Raw genomic sequence first — 25,066 nt, forward strand, 5'->3', positions numbered from 1 at the left:
TCAAATTGTAAGCAGAATTTTCCACATATTGGTTGCATTTCCAGTGGAATAATTATTCTCTGTCTTCATCATCAGGCTTGGCCATGTGACTTCTTTAGCCAATAAAATGCAAATGAAAAGTTCACATGCCACTTAGGACCAGAAACGTTAAGAAGTATAGTGTGGTTCCATCTCTCTTCTTCTCCTCTGCCATGATACCAGTAGCATTCTAGTTAGGACCCTACTTTATTCTGGCTCTCTGGAATGAACATACATGGGGTAGAGCTGCAATACCAGTACGTCTCTAATGTGAGCAAAAGAAATCATTACTATTGTAAAGCCTCTAGATTTTAGGGTCATTTTCTGTTTTGAATACCTGGCTGATTTAGGAACCCTAGGTTAAGAATATCTGTGCTAGATCTAGGTGAGTTTTTTTACATTTATTTGTCACTAAAAATATATTCAGTACTATTTTATGAGGGACACTTATATGGTGTCCCATGCTTACAATCCTAGATAATAGGTTTTAACAAATTTACAGATAAGGAAACTGAAATATAAATACATTAAGTGACTTTCTTTTGATCACCCAACTTCTGAGTAGCTTGGGCAGGACTCAAGCACAGGTCTGTCTGATTCTCTTTGTACTACCTTTATATTTTGTATTTGTTCTTTGCATCCATTTTGCTTGTATCTGATGAGTCATTTCCGTACTGGTATGCATAATTAATAATGCCGTGTTCGAGGCTGGGGATATTTAGCTCAGTGGTTCCGCCGCCTGCCTTGCAAGCGCAAGGTCCTGAATTTGATCCCCGGCACCAAAAAAATTGCAGTGTTGAAAACTTGTACTACTTCAGTCTTTTTTGGGGAGGGAGGAATACAGGGGATTAAACCTAGGGGGCCTTTGCAATGAATTACATCCCCCAGACCCTTTTTATTTTTTATTTTACTTTTTTTTTTTTGGTACCAGAGATCGAACTCAGGTCCTTGTGCTTGCACAGCAGGTGGCGAAACCACTGAGCTAAATCCCTGGCCCTATTTTTTATCTTGATACAGGATCTCACTAAATTGCCTAGGTTGGGCTGAAACTTACAGTCCTCCTGCTTCAGCCTCCCAGAGCACTGGGTTACAGGTGTGTACCAAGGTGCCCATGTCTTTTGTCTCTGTATAACACATTCCAGCCCGCTGGAACCACTGGTGGTAAATGCATGACTGTTCCATCAGGCGGCATGGGACATCCCACTGGCCAGTCATGCATGTACCACGGTGGTTCAAGTCAGTGAGAACGTAATGTATTCAAATCACAGTCACTGGGCATATGTCTCTGTTGTGAATATGTTAAATCAGTGGTTTTACATTTCATTGGCTTTAAGGGCACAAATGTGTTGTATTCAGAGATTTTTACTTTTTCTTTTGCATTGGAAATCACATGCCTTGCACTTTCTAATTATCCATAATAATCACCACTCATTAATGTCTTTGGCCAGTTGATTACACACATTTATGATACCTGCCTGGTCCTTAAAAACTTTTGAGGGCCAGGGATTTAGCTCAGTGGTTCCAGTGCCTGCCTCGCAAGTGTAAGGTTCCTAGTTCGATCTCTGGTACCAAAACAAAGCAAAACAAAAACACTTTTGAGTTTGTAATCCCAAGTATTGGTTTATTAGTGTATATTTACGGAAGCCAAGGGCTTAGGTGTAATTCCAGTCTGGCCATTTATTGCCACCAGAGAAATTATTTTCATTGCCACAGCCACGAGCTAGCAATTTTTAAAATTGTGTAGAAGGAGGCAGAAGGAGAGTAATGATCATAATTAATTTGGGAGATGCTAGGCATAAAAACTTTTTTTTCCATTAAGTTTATTGGTACATTTTAGGTATATAATACAGTTACATTCATCATTGGGATCTTGTACCTTTACATGATGTATCTTTTTTTTTTTTTTTGCACTGGGGATCGAACTTGGGACCTTGCCAGGCGTTGGAACCACTGAGCGAAATCTCCAGCCCTACATGATGTATCTTGGTTCTTATTTTTTCCCCATTCCTCTGCCTTTCCTTCACCCCCTCCACCCTTCCCTATTTACAGAGACTTTGTTTTCATTTTTTCCTTTTCTCATATTTTTTCTTTTCCCTTCTTTCCTTTCCCCTACCCTTCCCACTTCCCCTACTCCTTTAGACCTTTTCTTCCTATAATTGACATTATCAATTATACTTTTTGAACCTTATTTACACTTTTAGTTTTTCACAGAGAAAGCATTTGGTATTTACACATGTGTGTCCTATTTATTTCACTCAGTGTGCATCCATTTAACTATAGATGTCTCTAGTTTCGCATTCTGTATGGCTGAGTAGTACTCCATTTTATTAAAAAACAAACAAACCACGTCTTCTTTATCCGGTCTCCAGTTGATGGGCAGTTGGGGTGTTTCCAAGTTTTAGCTATTACAGACTGTGCTGCTATAAATATAGGTGCACATATATTGCTGTGGTATGATTCTTTTAATTCTTTTGGAAAGATACCCAGCAGGGGAATAGCTGGGTCAAATGGGACCTCTAATCCTAGTTTTTTGAGGTATCTCCATATGGATTTCCACAGTGGTTGCACCAGTCTGCACTCTCACCCACAATGGAGAAAGATTCCTTTCTCCCCACAGCCCTGCCAATATTTGTTATTGGTTGATTTCTTGATAGCAGCTATTCTTTCTGGGGTGAGGTGGAATCTCAGTGTTGTTTTCATCTGCATCTCTCAAATGACCAGTGATGTTGAACATTTTTTCATATGCTTATTAGCAGTTTTTACTTGTTTGTTGGAGAAATGTCTGTTCATTTCAGATGCCCATTTTTGGATTGGGTCTTATATTTGGGGGGTCTGATTTTTCTCAGTTCTTTATATATTCCAGATAGGAGACTTTGAGGAACAGCTGGTAAAATTTTTTTCCCCACATTGTAGTTTATCTCTTAGCTCTGTTGGTAGTTTATCTTCTTGCAGTGCAGAAGCTTTTTAATAAGATGAGATCCCAGTTGTTGATTCTTTGTGTTAGTTCCCGTGCTACTGAGGATTTGTTCATAAAGTCTTTTCCTATGCCATTGTCTTCAAGACTACCTAACTTGTCTTCCAGCAAGTTTAGTGCTTCTGTTTTACTTTAATCCACTTCGATTTTGTTTTGTTTTGTTTTTGGTACCGGGGATCTAACTCGGGTACTTGCACTTGCGCAGCAGGCAAACCACTGAGCTAAATCCCCGGCCCTAATCCACTTCGATTTTACTTTAGTGCTTGATGAAAGGTAAAGGTCTAGTTTTAATCTTTGGCAGGTTGAAATCCAGTTTTTCCAACACCATTTAGTTTTTATTTTTTGTTTTTGTTTTTTTTTTGGTATTGGGGATCGAACTCGGGTCCTTGCGCTTGTGCAGCAGGCAGCGAAACCACTGAGCTAAATCCTCGGCCCAACACCATTTATTAAAGAGATTATCTTTCCTCCAGTGAGGATGATTGGCTCCTTTGTCAAAGATGAGGTGGCTGAGTGTGTCTGGAGTTGTTTCTGCATCTTCTAATCTATTCCACTGATCCTCTGGTGTGTTTCTTTGCCAGTACCATGCTGTTTTTATCACAGTTGCTTTGTAGTATGTAGTATTGTTTCACTTTGGGGATTGTGATACCCCTTGACATGTCCCTGTAGCCTAGAATTGCTTTTGTTATTATAGGTCCCTTCTGGTTCCAAATGAATTTTTGGATTGTTTTCTCTAGTTCTGTGAAATATACTGTTGGGATTTCGATTGGGATTGCATTGAATCTGTGTAGTAGTTTTGGAAGTATGGCCATTTTCACTGTGTTGGTTCTTCCTACCCATGAGCCAAGGGATGTCTTTCCATTTTCTTATATCCTCTTCGATCTCTTTTTTCAGAGTGCTGTAGTTTTCAGTGTAGAGGTCTTTTGTCTCCTTTGTTAGATTGACGCCTAGATATTTCAGTTTTTTGGATGCTATTGTGAAAGGAATTGTTTCCCTAATTTCTCAGTGAGTCTGTTATTTGTGTACAAGAAGGCTGTTGAGTTTTGAGTGTTGACCTTATATCCAGCTACTCTACTGAATCTGTCAATTAAGTCTAGAAGACTTTTGGCAGAGATTTTTGGGTCTTCTATGTAGAGTATCATATTGTCAGCAAATAATGACAGTTTAACTTCTTCCTTTCCTATCTTTATTCCTTTCATTTCTTTCTCTTGTCTAGTTGATGTGGCTAATGTTTCCAGAACTATATTGAACAGGAGTGATGATAGTGGTCATCCTTGTCTTGTTCCTGATTTTAGTGTGAAAGTTTTCAGTTTTTGACCATTTAGTATGATGTTGGCTGTTGATTTTTCATAGATAGCCTTTATCAGGTTGAGATACAGACCATCTATTCCAATTTTCTGTAGGGTTTTTATCATGAATGGGTGTTGGATTTTGTCGAATGCTTTTTCTGCGTCTATTGACATGATCATATGGTTTTTGTCCTTGGCTCTGTTCGTATAGTGTATTACATTTATTGATTTACGTATGTTGAACCATGCTTGCATCCCCGGGATAAATCTGACTTGGTCAAGGGTGTATGATCTTCTTGATGACCCTTTGTATTCTGTTTGCCAGTATCTTGTTGAGAATTTTTTTCATCTATGTTCATTAGGGAGATTGGCCTGTTGTTCTCTTTTTTGGTTAGGCTTTGTTTGCTTTTGGAGTCAAAGTAACACTTGCTTCCAGGAATGAATTTGGAAGCATTGCTTCCCTTTCAATTTCATTGAAGAGTTTAGAGTAGTGGCAATAGATCTTCTCTTTAATGTCTTGTAGAATTCAGCAGTGAATAGCCATTAAAACTTTTTGTTAGTAGATATGATTATTATTCACATTTTAGAGAAGGTGAAAACTGAAGCAAGAGAAGTCAAACAACTTGCGCAAAGTCACATTGAGATTAAGAAGAGCCAGGAACTCAGGCAGTTTGATTCCTTACTTTGAAGCACTGTATTATGACAGACTGTATGTAGATTAATTTTATACAAGTTTTTTCTCACCAGTGTGGAAACATTTTATGTCTGTAGTTGATAGCTCTTAGGCGTTGAACTGTAAGGTTTTTTTGTAGTACATTATAACTTTTTTGTAACTATCATAGTGTTATTCAGAAAGAGTATTCTTTCTGCTATTTGATAGATACTTTTTGGGATTGTGAATTAGATAACCATTGTAGTTTTCTCTTATTTGGGTTCATTGGATAAAAATTAGCCCTGATGTTGTGAAAATTATGATGATCCTCTCCAAACATTTCCTGATATAACTTAATAGGTATGATAAGAAAATGTTAGTAAAACTTTTCCCTTCATCCTTTTAAAATTTTTTTCTTTTAGCAATTTAAGTCAGTATGTGTTGTGTTTTTCTGTGGGGAAGAGTTTGACATTCTTAAAATATACCATGCTCATGTTGGATAATGCTTGAAAAATGTTGCACTGAACATTTCTCAAGTTTTATCTTACAGAAAAGTGTTTCTCAGAAGAGAACATTACCACTCCATGAGAAATTTCTTGTAACAAATGCAGTGGTCAGCTTAAGTACCAGGACTTAAATGAAGGAGAACTAGAAACTGGTGACCTTGGAGTGAGATAGTAAAACTGTGAACTGACTGGAAAAGATGGCGTGGAAGGGTGCAGAGTGATGACTCATTAAGAGCTACTCTCTTGAAGCAAGCAAGGACTGAGGACCAAGTTCTAAGGGTATCAGTGAACAGGAGCAGGAACACAGCTATCTGCTACCACCACTCCCTCCATGCCCCCCATGTGGAAGATACATTTTGTCTTTTTTCCTGTCACTTCTGCATGGTAAAAAGAAAGGCTGGTAGCATGAGGACTAGAGAGAATTATAAAAACAATGATCTAAGAAGAGGAGTGACCTGTTTTTTATAATTTATTCCCAAATGCTTTTCTGATCCTCTATTCTCATGTCATTGAAATATTTAAAGCCTTATGTCAGGGCTGAAAAATCTTCCAGGCTCCAGCCTCTACAGCAGTTACATTTATGCTGTTCCTTTGCCATTTGAGTAATTTGTGAATGATATTAAAGACTAGTGGCTTAGTGGAGAGGTCTTTGAATAGTACCTTGGATCAGCTGTAAGCAAGAAACATTTTTAGGGGGATCCACCCCAGGCCTTACTCATGCTAGGCAAGCAATCACTGAGCTATATCCCTATCCCTAGACAAAAGGTTTTGTTTTGTTTTTAGGTTCTAACTCGACTACTTTATCAGCTTTGGCTAATTTTCCCACAATACACCTATCCCTATCAGTGATTTTGATGATTGAGCAGCATGTGCACATGTATTATCAAATGTACATTTGGTTGAAACTACATTAATGTCACAATATTCATAAAATTTTGTTTTCAGGTTTTAAAAAAATTGACACATTTTGTGGTTAGACTGAAAGAGGTAAATTTCTCTTGTACGTGTTGTTGTAATACTAATGGATTGTTAGATATTTGCTGTAGTGTTACCATGTTAATTTATGCCTTGTAAATAAAAGACATTGATACTGGGAAAACTGTATAGTCTGCACAATAAATGCTATATAAGAAACAAGCCTTACTCGAAGTAACTTTTTGCTAGTTTATACTTAGAGTAGGGTCCTCTATAAGTGTGAAGAATCTAGGGTCTGTATAATTTCAGTGATTAAACCATATTACAAAATAAAGTTAAATACTGATAAGTTTTGTCAGAGTCATGTGTTATCTTATTGACCATTTTTGCAAGAATTATTTGAGGACATGCTTTTAGCAGTTAATATAATATTATCTCTATTCCCAAATAGAAGTGTGCAGCTTTGTGTTCTGTATTTAAGCACACTGGAAGTCACTTGAGAGACCTTTTGAGTCCTGTCAGGACTATTTAGTCATCGTGAGTAGTGAGGATGAAAATTTTTTATATATTCAGGTATAGTTTGTAAAGCCCAAATATCTGCTTATTGATGGGGATATTAATGTTTATACTGTGAACTCTTGCTTCCTATAAATTTCAGTAGCAATTTAAAATCCATTAATATGTAAGAAAACTAATATAATTAAATTATCAGTGTCCAGCAAGTTAAATTCAACAAATCTATATTATATATTATGTGGCAGGCATTTTGTTAAGGACTGGGATATGTAGTGAGTAGACATTAATTCACCCAAGTAATTTAAGTGTCTTCCATGGGTAATCTTCCTTGAAGATTATGTGAAATGTTCAGAGACAGTAAGAGTTACCAAAATGAATGCCCAGGGTAAAGTCTCCAGCATGCCATGATCAAAGTACTCTGGATTGGGAAGGAACATGGAGCATTTGAGGAACCAAAAAGCACCACAGACTGGCTGAAGCAGGGATAGGAGAGTAGGAGTGACAAGGTAGACAGAAGCCAGTGACCAAAGCAATTCCTACCTTCTTAACCTTAAGATTTTGGATCTGATTGTAAAAGCAATGGGAACCATCCAAAGTTTAGGCAGGGAAGTAACGTCAGACTTTTTTTTTTTTTTTACAAAATTTTCAGTAACTCATATTGCTTGCAGAGAGTGGATTAGAGTGATCAGAGAGAATAAACTATAGATTTTAATTAATATGCTGTTGCGGGAATCTGACAGATGATGCCTTAGACTACAGTGGTAATGGAGAAGTGGATGGAATCAGAAGATATTTTAGAAGTTGTAAATGGGTTGGTTTTGGTGGTTTTGAGATGTAGTATTAAGGGAAGAAGACTTTGGACTCTAGAGATGATTCCCAGGCTTCTGACTTCAGCTTCCAAGTAAACGTTGTTGGCAATCACATCAGACGATTAGTTTTTGAGGTATTCCGCAAAGTATACAGACTCAAGGGCATCAACAGGAACATAGGCTAGGAGTCCTTTGTAATCACTGTGCTGTATGTATGTGATGTTTGTGTATATAACATATGTATTTTTAACTTGTCTGAAAACATGCAAAAGTTTTCGTGGATGGTGTCATTCAGTCTATGTATGTGCTAAGATCAGCAAAAAACAACCTGGTTTTTAAAGAGAAGTAGTCATCATGAGGGAGTAGGTGAGATTTGGTAGGGAAAGGATTTTTTTTCTTTTAAAAGCTAGAAGAGATTATTTGTGAAAAGAAGTTTAAATAAATCCACAGTTTTCCCCATAAGCTAGGATCCAAGGTGAGTATAAATTTAAATAGTAACTAAGTCCATTGGTTCTTGCTAACTCTTGTTTAAACCAGTTTGTTCTTGCTGAAACTATTAATCCAGATTAACAGACAGCTACTAAAATTTTTTAAAGATTTTAATCAAAAGGCCAAAAAGTCTAGTTTCTGAATTGGCTGGCTGTTGCTTGTGGCTTTATAGCTCTTTAAGATGCCTAAGTTTGGGGTTGGGAGCTGTGCAACTTTAGAAATCTAGAAATGTACCTGCCAGTAGAGACTGTAATCTGTTATGGACATAAATTGAGAAAAGAAAGAAGTAAGAACAGAGAATCTTGTTCTGTAAAAAGGAGAGTTTGTACAGTGCCATGTATGATTCAAACTCTTGAGATAAAGGAAATGAATTTTTACTGTAAGTGAGTTGAGAAACAAAACCCGTGGCAACATTTTCCTTTTTACTTTGATTGCTTGAAATATGAAGTATTTTATAGCATGGAATATCAAATTAAAATCTCCAGTGGGAACATCTGTGATATAAGTGTGTGATATAAAATCAGGTGGAGATTGAACGCTAGGAATGGGAATGTGGGAACTGGCCAGATATTCTCTACTGGCTGCAAGCTGGAAAGTGTTGCTTCACTGATGCATCCTACAGTGGAAAGAACACAGGCATAGAGTCAAACTAATTTCTATTTCACGCCTCTGCTCTACAGCTTGTTCCGAGAGGTAGATTGCCCAACCTTGCTGCACACCATGGTTCTCTGCTGAAACTTAGGGACTGACACTTATTGCCCTATTGATTCTGAGGTTTAAAGAAGAAAATGAATGTAAAGCTCCTAGCATTATGCCTGGCTCATGATAGATACTTAAATTCTCAGTTGTGCATTCTTCTCCCATTTGATTTTCTTTATACCCAGCTTTAGAGTCCACAGCAGTGATATAGAAGCCTATTGTGAGCCAAATCATCTTCATGAGTTGGAACAAGTGAAGTTGAATTTCTCCTTTCTTTTGATTATGAAAATAGAAATTCACAGGTCTTAAAAAACTTGATGCTTTAGAAATGTTATCCTACATGAAACTACTATAGGAGTGCTCTTAAAGGCACATAAAATAGTTTTGTGAAAGCTTTTAAATAACAGTTGATATTTTAAATCCAATCCTGTGGTAGTTTTTTTTTTTTTTAACAAGGAAACATTTGGTTACTTCTTTATTGATCCAGTTAATGTTTCTTGGGCACCGTCTTTGTTTTGGGTCCTGTATAATGTAGGAGACTAAGAAGTGGACAGATGATTCTTATACGGTATGCCATAGTTGGTCTTGGGCTATGGGAAATCACAGGATATTGCGCCAAGAGAGTTTGACATTATGTATCAGTGCTTTAAAAATGTGATTTCTAGTTTTTGGATTCTATGAGAATTGTACAATAGCAAGTGAGCAGACTGTCACTATGTCACTATGTCAGATGAATGGGGTATTTCTGGACCTTTCATCTTTCTGCTTTCCAGTGTAGTGTGTTGAGAGGCAGTCTCTCTGCCTCATATTTTGTTTACTTCTTCACGTGTAATACAAATCTGCACCCCCTTTTGTCTCTTTTGAACAGACTTCTGGGATTTTCTCCTCCATCCTTCCACCCTCTCTTCTTTTTGACTGTAAGCAGAAGTGGTAAAGTGCAAAAGAATATGGCTGTGATGCACATAAATATCAGGTTCAAAAGAAGAGCTAACTTTTACTTAGTGGCCCTTTATTTAAACTAGGGATGTATCTTTCATTTTTAATTACTGTTATTTTGTTGAAGATCCACGTGCCAAATACTTTATGTATGTTATCATGCTTAATCTACATTATCCTGAGAGGTTTGAATAACCACCTTCCTTTATTTTACAGTCAGGACCTCAAAAGATTGAAGGTTCCATTTAGCCATATGCCCAGTAAATAGCACAGTCAGGATTTGAATCCAGGTCTGTCTAATGCTAACACTCTTTGTGTATTGCACAAACTGCTAACTTTGGCTTGGGAGTTTGAAAACCCTCAGTACTAAAACTCTGAGTTTCTGGTGAATTGGGTTAACTTTCTCGGTTCTTGTTTTCTTTGTAAAGTGAGTAGATTGAGTTAAGTCTTTTAAACTTTTCTCTGGCTGTAAAATTCTGTGATTTGTTGGTTCTTTTTTAATTCAAGCAGAAAATGTATAGAGTGTCTGCTAATTCTCTTTGTGAGCAGCCACTTTGGTTTGTTTCATTTTATTTTTTTATTTTTTTTTTTGGTGCCGGGGATCGAACTCTGATCCTTCCGCTTGCACAGCAGGCGGCGAAACCACCGAGCCAAATCCCTGGCTTAGCCACTTTGGTTTGTAATGAATACTGTTTTTCTGTAGATTTTATGACATTGTTGCTCTGTGGTAGTGTTTTTAAAAAAAGGCATATTGGGAGCACAGGTTAAAAGAAGGTAAGTCCTTCTTACCTTCTGCTGATTCACAGAACTTGAAGAAAAGTAGGGCTAGGGATTGTATGAGTGGGACCTAGCAGTATCTTTAGACACTGCCATCATTATCTCAGGTTACTGTGCCTGGGTGAGTCAGATCAGCACCACCACCCCCCGCCCCATGTGTGTGTTTGTGTGTGCATGCATACGTGTGTGGGGAGGCATTGGGAATTGGGCTAGATGGTGTAATGATGACTCTGCTACAGTTCTTTTAAGGCCTTATAACGCTTCCAGTTAAATGGTAGAGAAATGGTTATGGGAAGAACAATGATTATTGATATAGGAGAGCTAATGAGATGACATGACATAAAAATAGCATAATTGCAGTATTTTTTATTCAATTTATACAGTACCTTTTTCTTGAAAGTGCTGCACCTTCAAGAAAAAGGTACAGTGAGATAATTAACAATGAGTTATTAACAATGAGATAATAGGCCATTTTAAAATGTCAAAACATTGAAGAATAAAGTAGCTAGGAGAAATAAGTGCACAGAAAAATACACAGAAAAGTAGCAGTGGAGACTTAGGTCACTGCTTGGCATAGCAGGTTGGTGACTGTGGCTGAGTTTATTGCATTCCCCAGGGCTCCTGGAAATGGGTGAGGGCTTGATATGGAGAGCCCTTCTTTGGTCTGGTCTAGTACTCACATTCTCCATCCTGAGGTTGTGATTGAGGACCGTGAGCTTTGTTGTCAAATGGATCTCTCCTTATTGTTAACTTGGAGCAGATTACCTAAACTTTTGGAATGTCAGATTCTTTATTGACAAAATAGTATTATTTATACTTGCCTTGTTAAGAGCTTTTCTGAGGATTAATGTAAATAAATTATATACTTAAAACATTTAGTTCAGTGCTTGGTTAATGTGTCATAAATGGTAACTGTTCCAAGCATAGTGATGATAATGAGGTTATAGAGCATGGTAGTAATGACTTCTCTGGTTCAAAGATAAGGCTGTGTGAAATTGTAAGGATCATCTTCTGTTTCTCCAAATTGACAAAAGTATAATCTGTACTTCATAAAGTAGCATTCGGTTTTTAAATGAAACAGAGAATCTTAGAGAATAATCACATTTGTATGCCCGCTATCAGCTTAAGAAGTAAAAATATTACAGACTAAGCCATTTCTATGTTTTTAGTATGTTTCTTGTAAACAATATAATTGGATTTTATTTACTCTCAATTTTCTGCCTTTGCTGGTAAATTTAGACTGTTCACATTCATTAGCATTACTGATACACTTGTTTATACCATCTTATGTGTTTTCTGCTTACCTTTCTGGTTTTTGTGCTGTTTTCCTTCTGATCTATCTTCTATTTGTTTGAACAACTTTTCTTTTTTCTTTGTATGGATTACTCTTGAAATTTAACATTTATCATTGGCTTTTCAGAGTCTTATATTCAGTGTGTCTGTTACTCTTCTGAACAATAAAAAGACTTTGGAAAACTTTAATTCTAATCACCCTTTACCAATCTTTGTTTTTGACCAGTGTTTTACTTCTGTGCTTTTTTAGTCACTCAAATTAGTCTTTATGATTGCTGTTGTTGAATTTAATTTTATACCAACTTACATTGTCTCTTAAAATTCAGAAAACTGCTTACTCCTTTTCAGATTTTCAAAAGAAACAACCAGACGATGATTCCACTCCAAGTACAAGTAACAACCAATCAGATTTGTTTTCTGAAGAGACCACCAGTGACAACAACAATACCTCGATAACCACACCAACTCTAAGTCCCAGCCAGCAGCCGCTTCCGACAGAACTGAATGTAACTTCACCGAGTAAAGAGGAATGTAAGTGCCTGGATCATGAGAGGTGGCAGGGGCAACAGCCCAAGAACCAAGTTATGAGTTTCTTAGTTATGTCTAACCCCAGGGAAAAATAGCAGTTCTTTGATACAAGATAAGTACTGTATTCATATACAGGACTCATATTCAGCAAGTTAGAAAATAAGTTCCAGCCATTTCATAGGGTATAAGGTCTTCTTAGGAGATAGCTTTTTGCATTAACTGCTAAGGTACATGAAGTTGAAAACCATTCAAGAGCAGTGGCTCTCCACTCTGACTGCACATTAGAATCTACTGGGGATTTGGAGGGGCCGGTAATCTTTAGCATTCTTCCCTGATTGTGATGTAATTGATCTAAAGGGAAGCCCAGAAATCTGTGTTCTTTTTAACACTAAAGGAAATTCCATTGTGTAACAAGGGTTTTAAATCTCAGGTCTAGGGAGCCTTAACCCTGTCTAAAGAGCCTTGGATTAAAAACTTGCTCCAGTCACTCTCTTGGACCTTTTCTAAACATTTAATTTAGGTAATAACACTACATATTGCTTAGAAAACAGGCTAAAAGAAGAGAGTAGGAGATTGTTTCTGTTATCTTCTGTAAGTCTTCAGTGGTGGAATACTATTATTTATGTGTTTTGGAAGTTCACTAGCTACTTAACCTTTATAATGCTACAACTGTCTCTTTTAGGATACAACTATAATATAATATTTGTTGAAAATTACAGATGACAAGAGTTTTTGCCTTTTAAAAGCTTTACTTAACAAGGATAGAATTTAGTGATCCAAGTTTAATCAGTACCTAGAAATGTGACAGATTAGGATGGTCTCTCTATAGTTTTGGAAAGGTTAGTGGAAAACAAATATTTATCTAAATCTTTCATAAACTACTGTATTTAGTTATATTGAGAATATAAAAAAGAGTCATAGTCCCTGTCTTTAAAGAATTTACTATTTAGCACAGCAAATTAAATAATATTTGTTATATAAGAGGTTGCCAACCAGGTGTGAATATTTGGTAATGTCTGGAGGCCAAGGAGACTGTTAAACGTCCCATATTACATAATATGGCCCTCCACACACACAAAAAAATGATCTTAATTGACATGTCAGTAATGCTTAGGTTTAGGAGCTTTGATGCATCACTGTTTGTACCCATGTTAACAGTCCTGCTGTGTACTAAACACAGTGACTATTGGAAGAAGGGCTTGACTCACTGAAGGAAGTGATATGGGAAGTGGATAGAAAGTAGTGAAAAGGCATTGTACACGAAATAGCAGGAGCTATGGAAGAAAGTTGCATTGAGTTCTTGAATAGCCAATGACTTTATTAGGGCCATTTAGGGAGGAGAATAGAGGACAAGCCTGGAAAGGGGAATTATGGCTGAGTAGCATTATAGTTCTTTTGGAGAAGTAACCTGGCAGTGTTACAAATAGGAAGAACTGTGCTAGAATAGCATTGCAGAGAAAGACTTGTAATATTATACCATGTTAAAAACAAAAAAAGAATGGTAGTGGTAATGTCAAGGGAGAAGGTTTTGTTTTGTTTTTAAAAATCAATTCTAGGTCATGTACTTATTGAGTTGATGAAAGCCATGGCTGGATTTCTAAGAAAAATACAAGCTATCCATTTACACCCAATTTTACATAAAATTTCTATAAAGGTCATTAAAGCCTTCAAGTCAAGAACTCATAGTTGAAGGGAAAGGTTGGAGCTGATGAGGAACTCACCTGATGGAACCTGGATTAGATTCAGGCCACAAGAAACCAATTCAGTCAGCCAAAATGCATGTGAAACTTAAGATAACAGTAGTTACTATTGACTAAGTACTTGACATATGAGATATGATTCTACTCACTTTGCATATTTTCTCTTTTATTCCTTACGACAATCCAGTGAGGTGTATGCTACCATTAGTCATTGTGTGGCTAAGGAAACTGCCACAAGGAGATCAAGTAATTTGTCCATGATCACAAATGTGAACTAGGATTCACATTCAGACATTTGGTTTCAGAACCCATGCTTGTAATCAGTTAATTCACAGTGTAAAATGCACCTATCACAGAGAATATTCATTTTGACAAAAATCAGTACTTTGCCTGCCTATAATTTAGGTATGTAGAAACCCAAATCATAACAAGAAGTTACTTTTAACTCATCTTGAAAAATCAGTATAACGACAGGGCTGTCCCACCACTCCCAGCCCAGAGGTAGGGGCTTCCGGGCCACTGTTCCAACGCTCCTAGCCCAGTGGAAGGGGCTTCCAGGACACCGTTCCACCACTCCCAGCCCAGAGGAAGGGGCTTCTGGGGCACAGTTCCACCATTACCAGCCCAGAGGAAGGGGCTTCTGGGCTGGTGTTCCACCACTCCCAGCACAGAGGAGGTGAGCCATGTGGGCACCAACAGCAGCCCCCCCCCACAATCAAAATGAGAAGACACATAAACAAGTCTCAAAACCAGACTTCCAGATCACCTACAGCAACCCCAAAGGGAAGGAGATGGAACACTCGGATACTCAATCACCTGGATTCCTTAACTAGCAACAAAAGAGGATCTGGAAAAAATGAAATCAGAAATAATTTCTCAGATAACAGCAGAGATTGTGCCCATAGTTGAAGACATGATTAATAAATCTAGACAGGACACAGATTAAAAAAATAGAGGAGCTGAGGAACATGATGGAATCCCAACACAGGAAACAAATGAAATCCATAAAACAGATGCAAACAGATTTCCAGGAGATTAAAAGCTCCATTGAAAGTCTACGCAGAAGAATGAGCCAATGTGAGGACAGAATTTCAGATATAGAAGATAAGATTGCAATTAGTGACCAGGAAAAGAAAAATTGCTTCAAAATTGTAAGGGACCATGAGAAATCAATCCAGCAGCTGGTAGACAATGCAAAGAAGAATAAGAGAAGACTGATTGGAGTCAACAAAGAAACAGGAGAGAGTGCAGATGAGATTAAAAAAAAACTCTTCACAGAAATGATGGCAGAAAGCTTCTCAAGCAGGGGAAAGAACTTGACATATAGATAAGTGAGGCATATAGGACTCCAAATAGACTTGATCAAAAAAAGTTACACAAAAGCATATAATAGTTAAGATTCCAGAAACCCAACAGAAGAACAAAGTTCTACAAGCAGTTAGAGAAAAGAAACAAATCACATACAAAGGGAAGCCCATCAGAATCACAGCAGACTTATCAACACAAACCCTCAAGGCTAGAAGAGCTTGGAGTGACATATTCCAAGGCCTAAAGGAAAACAGCCTCCAAGGCCTAAAGGAAAACAGCCTCCAACCCAGATTGACGTACCCTGCAAAACTATCTTTCAAAATTGATGGAGAAATAAAATACTTTCATGACAAAGAGCACTGTAGGAACTTCAGGAATACCAAACCAGCCCTCCAAAAAATTTTAGGTAATATCCTAGGAACACACAATGAGGATCACAACCCCAGGAATCATAGCAGAATAAATCCATCGAGCACAACAAGAAATTAAATGTGAAGGGGGAGAATCCAACAAAAAGAAAAAGTCATGACAGTGATAAGTCAATATGTATCAGTTGTAACCATCAATGTTAATGATCTCAATTCACCAATCAAAAGAAATAGACTGGCAGAATGGGTCAAGAAGCAAAATCCAAGAATATGCTGCATACAAGAAACACACTTAATTCAAAAGGAAGCTCATAGACTGAAAGTTAAATACTCCATGCGATGAGAACCCGAAAAAAAGCAGGAGTAGCTATCCTCTTTGCAGATCAAGTGTATTTCAAACCAACACTGATTAAGAGAGACAAAGAAGGACACTACATCCTTGTAAAGGGAACAACCCAAGAGGAAGAGATGACAATCATAAATATATACATGCACCAAACACTAGTGTGCCCAACTATATAAAACAAATACTAATGGACATGAAAAGTCATATATGCACTAATACAGTAGTAGTGGGGGACCTCAATACCCCACTGTCACAAATAGATAGATCAGCTAGACAAAAGATAAGTAATGAAATACTAGAACTCACTCAAGCTCTTGAACAAATGAACTTAACAGATGTTTACAGTGTTCCACCCACAAAATCAGATTACACATTCTTCTCAGCTGCACACGGGTCATCTCCAAAATAGACCACATACTCAATCATAGAACGTGTTTAAGTAAGTGCAAAGGAATTGAAGTTATCCCCTGTATATTATCAGACCATAGTGCAATGAAATTGGAGGTCAATAGCAAAAGAAACCACAAAAATTACATAAACACATGGAAATGGAACAACACACTTCTGAATAACCAGTGGGTCACAGAGGAAATTAAAAAAGAAATCACAATTCCTACAATTAAGTGACAATGACAGTACAACATATCAGAATCTATGGGACACGATGAAAGCAGTCTTACGGGGGAAATGCAAAGCAGTGAATACTCATATTAGGAAAACAGAGCAAGCCCAATTAACCTGATGCTGAACCTCAAGCTTCTAGAAGAAGAAGAGCAGGACAAACCCAAAGCTAGTACAAGAGAGGAAATTATAAAGATCAGAGAAGAAATCAATTCAATGGAGACAAAGAGAACGATAAAAAAAATTAATGAAGCCAAGAGTTGGTTCTTCAAAAGAATCAACAGAATTGACAAACCCTTAGCCAACCTTATCAGAAAAAGGAAAGAAAAGGCCCAAATCCATGCAATTAGGAATGAAAAGGGTGAAATTACAACAGACCCAGCAGAAATCCAGAGGAGCATCAGTATCTACTTCCAGAACCTATACGTCAATAAGATGGAAAACACAGAAGAAATGGACAGATTCCTAGATAAGTATGAATTACCAGAGTTGAAAGGAGAAGACCTAAAAATTCCAAACAACCCAGTATCAACCAATGAAATTGAAAATGTAATTAAAAACTTACCAACTAAGAAAAGCCCGGGTCCTGATGGCTTCACTGCTGAATTCTACAAGACATTTAGAGAGAAACTACTGCCACTACTCTTTAAACTCTTCAGTGAAACTGAAAGGGAAGCAATACTCCCTAATTCTTTCCTGGAAGCAAGCATCATCTTGATCCCCAAAGCAGAGAAAGACCCAACCGAAGAAGAGAACTATAGGCCAATCTCACCAATGAACATAGATGCAAAAATCCTTAATGAGATACTGGCAAATAGAATGCAGAAGATCATCAAGATGATCATACACCCTGCCCAAATGGGATTCATCCCAGGGATGCAGGGATGGTTCAACATACGCAAATCAATAAATGCAATACAGTGTATCAATAGAGCCAAGGACAAAAACCATATGATTATCTCCATAGATGCAGTAAAAGCAATTGACAAAATCCAACATGCATTTATGATAAAAGCCCTACAAAAAATTGGAATAGACAGTCTCTACCTCAATCTGATAAAAGCCATCTATGAAAAACCAACAGCCAGTATCATACTAAATGGTCAAAAACTGAAATCCTTCACACTAAAATCAGGAACAAGACAAGGATGTCCACTATCACCACTCTTGTTCAGTAGTTTTGGAAACATTAGCCATAGCAATTAAGAGAAAGAAATAAAAGGAATAAAGATAGGTAATGAAGAAGTCAAATTGTCATTATTTGCAGATGACATGATACTCTGTATAGAAGACCCCAAGAACTCCACCAAAAGTCTTCTAGACTTAATAACTAAATTCAGTAGAGCAGCTGGTTACAAGGTCAATACACAAAAATCAGTAGCTTTCCTCTACACGAACAATAGACTCAGAAATAGGGCAAACAATTCCATTCATAATAGCATCCAAAAAACTGCAATACCTAGGAATCAACCTAACAAAAGAAATCAAAGACCTCTTCTCTGAAAACTGTGGCACTCTGAAAAGAGAGATTGAAGATGATATCAGAAAATGGAAAGACATCCCCTGCTCCTGGGTAGGAAGGATCAATATAGTGAAAATGGCCGTACTTCCAAAACTGCTATATAGATTCAGTGCAGTCCCAGTTGAAATCCCAGCACCATACTTCATGGACCTTGAGAAAACAATCCAAAAATTCATTTGGAACAAGAAGAGACCCAGAATAGCAAAAGCAATTCTAGGTAACAGAGACATGGCTGGGGGTATTACAACCCCCAACCTGCAACTATACTACAAAGCTACTGTGTTAAAACCAGCATGGTACTGGCAAAGAATCAGACATGAGGACCAGTGGAACAGATTAGAAGATGCAGAAACAACTCCAGACACACTCAGTCATCTCATCTTCCTTTATCTTCGATAAAGGAGCCAAACACCCTCACTGGAGGAAAGATAGCCTCTTTAATAAATGGTGCTGGAGAAATTGGGTTTCAACTTGCCAAAGACTAAAACTAGACCTATATCTCTCACCATGCACTAAACTAAAATCGAAATGGATTAAGGTTCTAAATATTAAAATAGAAACATTGAATCCCTGGAACAGAGGTTAGGTAGAACTCTTGAAAACATTGGGTTAGGAAAAGATTTTATGAACAAAACCTAGTTGCCTGTGAACTAGCACAAACTATCAACAAGTGGGATCTCTTATTAAAAAGCTGCACAGCAAGAAAAACCACTAACAGTGTGAAGAGACAACCCACAATGTGGGAAAAAATCTTCACCTGCTGTTCCTCAGACGAAGGTCTACTATCTAGAATTTATAAAGAACTTAAAAAAATGAGACCTCCCAAGTTTAAAGACCCAATCTGAAAATGGGCATCTGAAATGAACAGACATTTCTCAGACAAAGAAATAGAAATAGCAAGTAAACATATCAAAAAGTGTTCAATACCACTGGTCATTCGAGAGATGCAAATGAAAACAATGCTGAGATTCCACCTCACTCCAGAAAGAATGACTGCTCTGAAATCAACCAATAACAAACGGTGGCGGGGCTGTGGGGAAAGAGGAACCCTGCTCCACAGCTGGTGGGAGTGTAGACTGGTGCAACCACTGTGGAAATCAGTATGGAGATACCTCAAAGAAGTAGGACTGAAAGTCCCATTTGACCTAGCTATTCGTCTGCTGGTTGTCTTCGCAAAAGAATTAAAAGCATCATACCACAGTGATGTATGTGTACCCATGTTCATAGCAGCACAGTTTGTAATAGCTAAAACTTGGAAGCAGCCCAAGTGCCCATCAACTGGAGACTGGATAAGGAAAATGTGGTTTTTTAATAAAATGGAGTACTACTCAGCCATAAAAAATGAGAAATTAGCCACATTTGTAGCTAAATGAATGCACATTGAGGCCATACTCTTAAGCGAAATAAACAGGACACACTTGTGTAAATACCGAATTCTCTGGTGTGAGAAAGTGAAAGTGCAAATAAGGACTATATGGTATAATAATGTGAAACAGGAAGAAAAGGGGCAAAGGGGAAGGGGAAGTGGGAGGGGTAGGGTAAAGGAAAGAAGGGAATGGAATTAATATGAGAAAATGAAAAAATGGAAACAAAGTCTTTGTAAATAGGGATGGAAGGGTTAAAGGGAGGGTAGGGGCAGGAGGAAAAATAAGAACCAAGAGAGATTATGTAAAGGTGTAAATTTCCAGTGATGAATGTCATTATATTGTATACCTAAAATGTACCAATAAAATAAAATTAAAAGAAAAAAAAGAAAGAAAAATCAATATAACAAGGATTGGAAGTAAGTTATATCCATATAATTAAAACATCTTCTTTTGGGGGCCCAGTATTTAGCTCAGTAATTTCACCCCTGCTGCGCAAGCGCAAGGACGGGAGTTCGATCCCCGGTCCCCCCCCCCCCCCAATTCCTGTTTGGAGACACACTTTCATGGAACCTAACCCATAACAAGGATTTATATAGCAAATGGCAAAACATGGGCTCAGAACAAAAGGAGTTAAAGGAGGTGAGTTTTTGAGTCAAGTTCTTTGATACATCTTAAGGACATATGGAGGTCTTTTGGATTTAATGCAAGATTCCATCTTCAGAGCCCTTTCTCCTTCTATGTGGGCTTAGTCTTGTCCTGATACCTGGAACGTAGGATACATCTCTCCTTGTGTTTCAGTCTAGGCCACTGTGGACTATTATCCTTTTCCTTTTGTTTTAAAAATAGCTTTAATGTGATTAAGGATGTGTCTTTGTCACCTTCCTCACTGCCAAGACACAATAACCACAAGTTAAAGGAGGAAGTGAGGTTTGCTTTGTCATGGTTTTTAAAAATTTTTTGGTTTTTTTTTTTGTACCAGGGATCAAACTCGGGACCTTGCCCTGTGAGGCAGGTGGAGGAACCGCTGAGTTAAATCCCTGGGCCCTGTCATGGTTTTTAAGAGGATTCAGTCCATAGTTGGCTGGCTACACAGCAGAAATGGCATGGCAGAGGGGTATAACGGAGGAAAACTGTTCACATCATGGGAGCCTGGAAACAGAGAGAAAGGAGGAGCTTGGAGGGTGATATACCCTTCTAGGTCATGTCTCCAGTGACCTGCTTCTTCTGACAAGCCCCAGTTCCTAATAGTACATTTAGCTAAAAAGTCATCAGTGGACTAGTGGCTCCCAAGATCCAGTCACCTTCTGAAACCCCACCTCTGAACACGAGGCTTCAGACACCCTTCCCACCCCTCCACCCCATGAAGTCACTGCTTAGAGTTATACTTGTTGAGGCTAATGTCATTTCCTAATTCCTCTGAATGAGATTTGCTATTACAGTAATGAGGATAACTTGCATTTGTATTGTGTTCAGCTGGGGAAGTTGATGCTCAGGAGAGAGCAGTTACTCATCCATGCAGAGACAGTACTTTTAAGTCTTAGGGGTTAACTTCCAAAGGTGAGAGGTAAGAAGAGCAGTAAGGATGGGTCCTGAGTGCAGCCTCGATGTCTAGGCAGCAAAAGTGACAGAGGAGACAACTGAAAAGGTCAGAGAGGAATAGAACGATGATGGGCAGGGTCAAAAAAGCCAAGAAACAAATTTGAACTCACGGTGTGGACTTTAATGAAAATGTTAGCTCACGTTTATGAAGTACTTATTATATTATAAGCACTCTTCTAAGCTCTTATAGAGCAACTAACATTTAACTTTTAATGAAAGCATGTCTGTTTTTATAGATAGCAAGTTGAAGCAGAGAGAGAGGAAGAGAGAGAGTCCTTGTAGCTTCTGCCCATAGTTACAGAGCTTTTGGTTGACAGAGGAGTCCTCCTTTCAGCACACTAATTTGGATCCCGAGTCTGTGCTTTCGGTCACTATAGCATAGTGAGAATGCTACTGAGGTTGTAAATTCACAAGAGGCATTTTGATTTGGTGATAATGAGATTGCTCACCTAAAGAAACATTTCAACAATTTGTACATTCATTTAGTGGTCTTTGCTAAGTGTCTACTCGTTGTTAGGTACTAAGTTAAGTGAATAAGTTAAGGTATCTACCCAGAAGGAAGTTACCTTTTCAAATACTGAAATTTTGGCATGTTCCCCCAAGTAGGTGTCATAATTTGAGGACATACGGAACAAAAGCTTTTGCAGGTGGGCTTTGCTGCCTCTCTTAGATTGAAAGCAACTGTGCTAGGGTGAGATGTGTGTCAGCTTTGGAGATGTGTACTGGTTTTGTACACAGCTGCCAAAGTAGATGCTTTATAAGTCAGTGTAAAACAAAGTCATTGCCAGTTAACAGTGAGGACTCGAGAGATTAGGTAGCCTGATCCACCACACTTTTCAAAGTTTTTGAGCAGTGACCTGCTAGAAGAAGGATAGTAGAAGAGGCAGCAAGGACTACAGTTCATGGTGACTACAATGAGGTGTAGAGAAGTACAAAATAGAAGTTGCTAGAAAATGGGTTTGGAATGCCAAATCCAAGTACTACATAATTTGTAATAATTAGTTACAGATCCATTATTATTGCATAGATGTAGAAGTGCTGCATTTTCTTTGGAGTTTTGGGGAAGTTGAATATTACTCACATGAACTTTCAGCCTCTTACTGTTAAGTGAATGTTATCAAATGAGGTGAGAGTTTGATATTTTGTTTTGAAAAAGACTGCATAGAACAGTAACTATTGACAAAAGTGAATATAGGGATAGCTATGGTGTGGTAGTAGAGATCCAGATAGGTCCCTGGGACCTGGAAAGATTTTTAACCCCAAAGAATTTTTTTACAGCAGTTGGTTAAAGGTCTAATAAAGCAGATAGCTAAAAGCTCTAAGAGGTACTTTGTCTAAACACGTACCTCTCTCCTGCCCAAACTGTGTGACTGTAGAAGGGTATACATACAGAATGTTGGCCAATAAAAACTTTCTCAAAAAAGAGTGTAAGCAAAATGCAAATAGCAACTAAAGGACTTGTCACAGCATTTAAATGCTCTGATAAGGGTAACAGCTAACATTAGAGTAATTAGTAACAAGGTGCTAAGCAGCATTCCAAGTACATTGCATGTATTAACCTACTTCATCTTCATAATTACCCTGTAAAGTAGGTACTTTTATTGTATCCATTTCACAGGTGTGGAAACAGAGGCCCTGGATATTCATTATCTTGCTCTAATCACATAGCAGTTTGCCTACAGGGACCTGGCTCTCTACCACCACTGCATAGCTGCCTGTTTCTGGAGACTTACAGTCTAAAGGACATGGCTTGCAACTGTAGGCTATATACAGAGAAAGGGCCATTGGATACTTAAAAAGAATAAAACATCTCTTTCTGCATTGCTACTATTTAGTGCTGTCTTTGGCTTTTCCCCAAAGGAAAAAGAATGTGATTTGAGGTAATGTTTCTTTTTTGTCTTATTTTAATAGTTTGTCATTGGCATTCCATATATACAATACAGTATGATATCGTATACATGTATGTATATAATATGTAATGATCAGATCAGCATAATTGAAGTATCTATCACCTCAAACATTTTTCATTTCTTTGAGTTGGAAATATTCAAAATCCTTTCTACTGGCTATTTTGAAATACATAATTAGCTTTTGTCAACTGTAATTATCCTACTGTACTGCAGAAGAGTACAATATTTGCCTTACCCAGCTATGCCCTATACCTGCTAACCATTCTCTCTCCATCCCTGTCTTCTCATCCTGTTTTCTCAGCCTGTAGTAACCACTATTTTCTCTCCTGTGAAATTAACTTTTACAATTTCTACATACATGTGAGAGCATGCTGTATTTGTCTTTCTACTTGACTTATTTCACTTAATATAATGTCCTCCAGGCTTATCCACACTGCTGTAAATGACAGGACTTAGTTCTTTTTTATGGCATATACCATTGTGTATATACACTACATTTTCTTTATCATTTATTCATCAGTGGACGCCCATTTTGTTATATATATCTTTCTTGGCTGCTATCAATATTATTGCAGTAAACAGGGAAATACAGTTTTCTTTAACATAATGATTTTCTTCCTTTTGATAGATACCCAGTAGTGAAATTGCTAGATCAGATGGTAGTTTTTTATTTCTAACTTTTTGAGGGACCTCTATACTGTTTTCCATAATGGCTGTATTAATTTACATTTTCAATAACAGTACATGAGAGTTCTTTTTTCTCCATATCTTTGTCAGTGTAATAGTAAGATGACATTTCATTGTGGTTTTGATATACATTTTCCTGATTAGTGGTAATACATGTTTTTTCATAAACATGTTGACTATTTGTGTGTCTTTTGGAAACTTTGCTCATTTCTATATGGGATTATTTGGGGGATTTGGCCATTGAGATGTTTAGGTTCCTTATATATTCTGAAAATTAATTCCTTGTCAGATAGTTTGGAAATACTTTCATTCTGTAGATTGTCTCTTAGATATGTAGATTTCTTTCCCTTTGCTATACTGAAATACTTTAGTTTGATGTTCTCTTATTTGTCAATTTTTTCTTTTGTTTCCTGTGCTTTTGGGGGTCATATAAAAAATTTTTTTCCTGCAGTGTTTCCTGTATGTCTTTTTATACTAGTTTCAAAGTTTTGAGTCTTACATATAAGTCTTGGATCCATTTTTGAGTTGATTTTTGTGTAGGATGTAAGATAAGGGCTAAGTTTCATTCTGTTGCATGTAGATAGCCACTGTTCCTGTGCCATTTGTTGAAGGGATTTCCGCTCTCTCCAGTGTATGTTCTTGAGTCTTTTTTTGGGGGGGGGAGGCTGTGGAGGCATGGATTTATTTATGGGTTCTCTATTTAGTTTCTTTGGTTGATGTGTCTATGCCAGTATCAGTGTTCTTTTGGTTACTCTAGCTTGGTGTGGAAGAACAATAGTTTATCTTTAAATTTTAAAAATAGATTACTGTAAAAGACATACTACCATTAATCCTCCTCAAAATAGTCCTCATTTCAGCCCCATTTATCCCATCATTTTTTTTTTCCTTAAGTTTTCTCAAGTTTTATTGGTACACTTTAGGTATACAATTTGTTTACATTTATCATTGCATGTTTGTACCTGCACATGATATATCTTGGTTCTCATTTTTTCCCCATTACCTACCTGTGTGCCCTTCGCCCCCCCTCCACCCTTCCCTATTTACATAGATTTTATTTCCATTTTTTTTCTTTTCTCATAGTTTTTCCTTTCCCTCCTTTCCTTTCCCCTTCTCCTCCCTTCACCCCTTCGTCTTTGGACCTTTTTTCCTATTTCAAATTATCAATTATTCATTTTAATCATTTTAACCCTTGTTTACACTATCAGTTTCTCACACAAGAGAAACTATTTGGTATTTACAC

The 25,066-nt window shown here is 37.5% G+C and overlaps 1 protein-coding gene across 3 annotated transcripts in view; it reads left to right on the forward strand.

Annotated features, from left to right (window-relative positions):
• The window catches only part of Zfand3 (zinc finger AN1-type containing 3), a 308,517-nt gene that overhangs the window by 215,210 nt on the left and 68,241 nt on the right, over positions 1–25,066 (forward strand). For all 3 annotated transcript variants that reach the window (XM_004846651.4, XM_021259888.2, XM_087185356.1), the window contains one exon: positions 12,219–12,401. In XM_004846651.4, the coding sequence (XP_004846708.1) occupies positions 12,219–12,401 (183 nt within the window). The remainder of the gene's footprint in view (positions 1–12,218; positions 12,402–25,066) is intronic.

The sequence above is a fragment of the Heterocephalus glaber genome, unplaced genomic scaffold, assembly GCF_053883595.1.
Source record: "Heterocephalus glaber isolate CG9 unplaced genomic scaffold, H.glaber_assembly_v1.0 deba00001497, whole genome shotgun sequence".
Classification (NCBI taxonomy): domain Eukaryota; kingdom Metazoa; phylum Chordata; class Mammalia; order Rodentia; family Bathyergidae; genus Heterocephalus; species Heterocephalus glaber.